The sequence below is a fragment of the Pteropus vampyrus genome, unplaced genomic scaffold, assembly GCF_000151845.1.
Source record: "Pteropus vampyrus isolate Shadow unplaced genomic scaffold, Pvam_2.0 Scaffold220, whole genome shotgun sequence".
NCBI lineage: Eukaryota > Metazoa > Chordata > Mammalia > Chiroptera > Pteropodidae > Pteropus > Pteropus vampyrus.
The window spans coordinates 2,894,162-2,899,349 of NW_011889001.1; the positions used below are offsets into that span (position 1 = coordinate 2,894,162).

Genomic DNA, 5,188 nt, shown 5'->3' on the forward strand with positions numbered 1-5,188 from the left:
TAGTTATTCCCCCAGTGCTTGCTTAGGCCTTGGATTATAAATTGCATTTTCCATGTTTCTTGTATCCCAGAGGCAGCCTTTTTTGGTTCAAACTTCAGGACTCACTCCCTAATAATCTAGTTACTGTGGGGTGTTAATCTAGGAAAAACAAGACCACATATTACGGTTTGGGCTGTAGTAAGAAATAGTCTCCTCAATTAGCTATAACCTACAAGGTGAATTCGTTTAAGTCTAGCAAAGGGAAAAATTAAAGTTGTAGAAAATTATTTGAATTTAGATCCCATCCCCACCTCTCATCACTTTCTTTGACTTCCCGACTAACCGTGCTCCTGGACTCGGTGTCACTCTCTCCAAGAAGCCTTCCCAGACTCGCAGTATCAAGCAAGTGCACTTACTTCGTACTTTCTTGGGTCTCTGTTTTTACCTCAGTCACACCACAGTGAAATGGAGTTGTGTGATGGCTTCATAGTTAGGGCATTCGTCTTATTCCTGCCTCATTCTGATGCCCTGGGGAGTGCATGCACGTTATAGGTGCTCAGTAAAGTTCGTTGAATTGCTAAAGCTGGCATTGGCTTGGTGTCCCTACCACAGTGCTTTCACCTTTGCTTTCGTCCTTGCCTTCTGCTGGTAATGGCTATGAGAATGTAAGAGTTAACAAGAACAGTCTCTTCCTCTGCGTTTCTTCCTCTGGTACCGATGTGGTGATTGTCCTCAAGATGTGTGACCTGCCAGCTGGCACAGGCTCCCTCCAATCTCTACATTTAGCCTACCTGGACTAAGCTCCTTCACACATTTTGCTTCCCTTTCTGTTCCTCTAATAGGGTTCAAAAAGTCAAGAGTTCCTGATTGCACATGGCTAGTGGCCAGGGTTCAGGTCTTCACCCGGAAGACCATACATTTGGAGGGCAAGGGAGTGAAGTTGCAACACCCATGAAGCTTCCACCAAAGAGACTAACTAGACTAACTCTTTGGAGAAATCTTGTGGGTTAGTGTGACAAAAGCTCCTTTTAGAAATGGAGTTTTCAAGAAAATAATAATAACTTATGTTTTTCCTTTGGTTTATGTGATAGCATGAACTCTTAAAGACATGTGCCCACCTTTGCCCAGGGATGGCTTAAGCCCAGAAGAAACCACTGAAATGTGTGGGTTCTTTTGGGTAGACTTTCCTTAGATGTGGTTACTCTTGTGGCAGTGATGCCGCAAGGTGAGAAATCAACGCATTCAAACTGGAACCTGTAGGAATCTATGCACCTCAGGTGGGAAATTGCCCGAGTTTTTGAGAAAGCTCGAGTCTGAGGACTTTAGAGGTTTCCTGATTGCTGGCCCTTTGTTCTTTTCCAGACACTGTGCATCCTAGCCAACATAGCAGATGGGACAACGGCAAAGGAACTCATTATGACCAATGACGACATCCTGCAGAAAATCAAGTATTACATGGTAGGCCTTTGTCCCCTTTCTCTACTCTACAGTAGCTGCACATTAGACGGCAGTGACTGTAGCATTGTTAGCCCCCCAAAATTATATAATTATAAAAAGAACAGACTACTCTGAAACAGATTCAAGGAGCTCTTTGCCATCCTGAAGAAAAAAACAGCAGTAAGTCTTTTGAAGCTTGTACCACTGGTAGTATTACCACCTGCCACCCCACCCTCCTCGCCCTGTCTTCTCCTGATTATTTAGGCCTTTGGCTGTCTCTCAGCGTCCACCATCCCTTGTCTTCCCTCCCACGGCTTCAGTTCTATGCAGATGAACCCTCTACCTCTGGCATCTGTTCTTTGATCTGTTTGCTTTCAAACACAGTCTGCCACCTACTGTCACGATGACACCCTGGACCACCAGAAACTGCCTGTTGCCAAAATCTGGATATCAAACATCCCTCCTCTTTTTACTCTGCCAATATCTTCTAGCAAAAACCTAACCATAGGTAAACGTGTCTTCTCTTTGCTTCCATGACAGAGCTAACGGCTATAGAGAATGGCACCGAACCAGGCTAACTGGTTTCATGTTAAACTCATATTTACATAACCCAGATTGGCATGCAGTACTGCCTAGTACATTTATGGGATTCTCCAGCAAGCCGATGACCCCCCGCCCCCCACACACACACACCGTTCTCCACAATAAAAGGTTCTTACCATCTCCTCATTCTTTAAACCTCACCTCATTTTTTGTTTCATTAAGAGACTAGAAGCCAAAATTCTTAAGTGGCTCCCCGTTATACCTTAAATTAAATTCATACCCCCCTAATGATGGCCTGTGAACGACTACATGAATTGAATCATCTCTTTCCCCAACTCATTTTCCTCTTCCCTTTGTTCACTACACTGACCTTCCAGTTCCTTGAAAAGGCCATATGCTTTTCTACCTAGAGACCTTCACCATCCTGGCTCCTCTGCCTCTCCACTCCTTCATGGCATGCCTTCTCACTGCTCAGATTGCAGCTCAACCTACACTTCCTCTTAGGCTCTTAAATGTGTGGGTTATTCTTCGCTATTGCAGTCTGTTCCCTTCGGTCCACTTAGCTCAATTAGAGTGATAGATATTTGTTTATTTGTGTGCCTACCGAGTGTAAGCTTGGTAGGGCAAGGACTATTTCAAGTTTGTGCACAATTGTATATCCATCATCTTGTACATCTGGCCCTTAGTATATGCTTAGTAAATATTTGTTAAATGAAGACCTTACTGCTTCAGCCAGGAACCCCCTTAATATTTCCAATACCAGGTCCAAATAGTATCTCAGTCTTTTAAAAGTTTCTGTTGATATCTCATACCCAACGAGGCATGCCTATTTTTCTGTTGCTATTCAAAGCCGAACTTCTTAAAAGCATCTTCTGCACAAGCTATCTTCTTCCCCACCTCTAAATTCACTCTTCAACCCCCTTCATCTGGTTTCTACCCCCATCACTCTCATGAAACTGTTCTGGTTAAGGTCACCAATGACCTTCATAATGTCAGACTCAAAGGATAGTTTTCTCTCCTCATCTTACCTCAGTTACAGCTCACCGTCTCCTCCTCCTGCAAACATTGCTCTTGGCGTCTGTGACCCCAAGGACCCCCTCCTGTTCCCACCCACACGCGCTCTTGAGATCTGTGCTTCACAGGCTTTGTCATCCAGTGCCATTTCCCAGGGAACTTGACCCTTTCCTCCTGAGATTCTAATTTACAAGGTCTGGGGTGTAGCCTGGGCCTCAGGGTTCTTAAAAGTTCTTCAGGTGGTTCTTGTATACAGCCATGGTTGAGAACCACTAGTTTAGGAGAATTTCATACACTCCCATTGTTTTTACGATCATCTCTGTACTGATAACTTACAAACGTATACCTCCAGCCTCCACCTCTCTTCCGAATTCCAGACTTAGGTATCCTCCTGCCTACTCAGCATCTCCATCTGACTGTCTGAAGCCTTTTAAAGTTGATGTTTAGAGAGTGACTCCATAGTGTAGTGGTTAGCACGTCTGCTTTACATGCAGAAAGTCCTGGGTTTGCGCCCCAGGTGGAGCTACGGACCATGCCTCGGGTGCGCCAGGCCCTGGGTGTGCCAGGCCCCTGGTGCACACCGTGAGCGCATGGGAGGAGACAACCCACCTTCAGAGATCCAGTTCTTAAAAAAAAAGGGAAACAGCAACATCCATAGGTCAGGGGTGGAAGTGTGGGGGGCGATTTAAGAGGGAAAAAATAAATAAAAGTGAATTCTTAAATAACTCTCCTAAGCCTAAATTTCTCCTTTCCATCTCAGTATAGTGCCTCTGCCATCTACCCTGTTGCTCAAACCTGGGAATCAATCTTGATTTCTCTTTCACTTCATTAATCCAATATATCAGCAGGTCCTATCAGCCCTTCCTTCAAATCCTATCTGGAATCTGTTTACTTCCTTCTATCACCACTGCCCTCACCCTAGTCCAAGCCACAGCATCTCATGCCTTGTCGCCTATGAGAGCCTCCTGGACTCCTCTGCACTCACTCCAATTCCTTCAGATCTTGTCCTTTCAACTCAGAAGGAAATCCATGTCCTTACTCTGGCCTGTAAGGGCCCACAGTTTAGCCATGTCTACTTCTCTGAACCAGGGTTACTCCACTTTCTTTCTCAGTGTGCCCAAGCCATACAGCTCCCTCCTACCTCAGGCCTTTTTAAGAACTTTTCCTTCCTCTTGGAACCCCTAGGCTCTACCTCTTTGCCCAACTGGTACCTTGTTCTTTAAGTCTCTGCTTAAACGTTGCCTCCTTCGAAGAGATCTTTTCTGTGCACTCTACTTAAATTAGGTTCTCACCCCTCCATTTTCTTGTTTTCTCTATCACAGCAGTTTGTTTCCTCAAAAAATATTTACTGAATTACGAAGTACAAATTGGCAGTCACAAAATAGTCATGGGGATGTTACGTACAGCACAGGGAACATAGTAATACTGTAATAACTGTGTATGATGCCAGATGGGTACCAGATTTATCAGGAAATTACTTTGTAAGTTACAAAATAAAAATGTCAAATCACTGTGTTGTATACCTGAAACTAACATAATGTTGTATGCCAACTATAATTGAAAAAAGTAATAATAAACATGTATCGAATGAATGATGAATGAACTTATATATAGTAAATGCTTATTATTGTACTGTGTACAAGTTCATTTATTCAACAAATATTCATTGATGGTCTGAGGATAGAAACAATGATAAGTTTTGTTTTGTCTTGATGGAGCTCACACTGGATATCTCCTTAAAAGTCTTAGCAGGTTGAAAGAAAAAAGAATCGCCAACATAGAATTCTAATGGAGAAAGCCAAATCCATTTCTTTGTCTCTGCTTAGTTGACATATAGTCTTATGTGGCAAGATAAGTCTGTCCTAGCCTTTAAGAAACCATTGAACATATACCATTGGTATTTCCTCAGACACGCATAAATTATTTAAATGTACGGGGGACTTTTTTTTTAACCAATAGGAAAACCATCTATCAAGATCGTTTTACTATTGAGTCCTCTTTCATTTAGGAGAAAGCAGTCTGTAAGGATAAATGATCCAACTTAAACAAAAATGATTGTACTTTCAGTATATAAAGAAAAATTATAACTGTGTTTCAGATGAATAGGAAGCTCCTTAACAATAGTAGAGACATTCAAAATAAATCAAGTAGAGACTCAAGTTTTTGAAACTCTTCTTATAGAAATAAGAGTAATTTGAACCAGATAATCAATAGG

The 5,188-nt window shown here is 42.6% G+C and overlaps 1 protein-coding gene across 3 annotated transcripts in view; it reads left to right on the forward strand.

Moving 5' to 3' along the window:
- ARMC8 (armadillo repeat containing 8) overlaps window positions 1-5,188 on the forward strand; it is a 96,981-nt gene that overhangs the window by 81,759 nt on the left and 10,034 nt on the right. For all 3 annotated transcript variants that reach the window (XM_023538378.1, XM_011373216.2, XM_011373217.2), the window contains one exon: window positions 1,342-1,437. In XM_023538378.1, coding sequence (XP_023394146.1) covers window positions 1,342-1,437 — 96 coding nt within the window. The remainder of the gene's footprint in view (window positions 1-1,341; window positions 1,438-5,188) is intronic.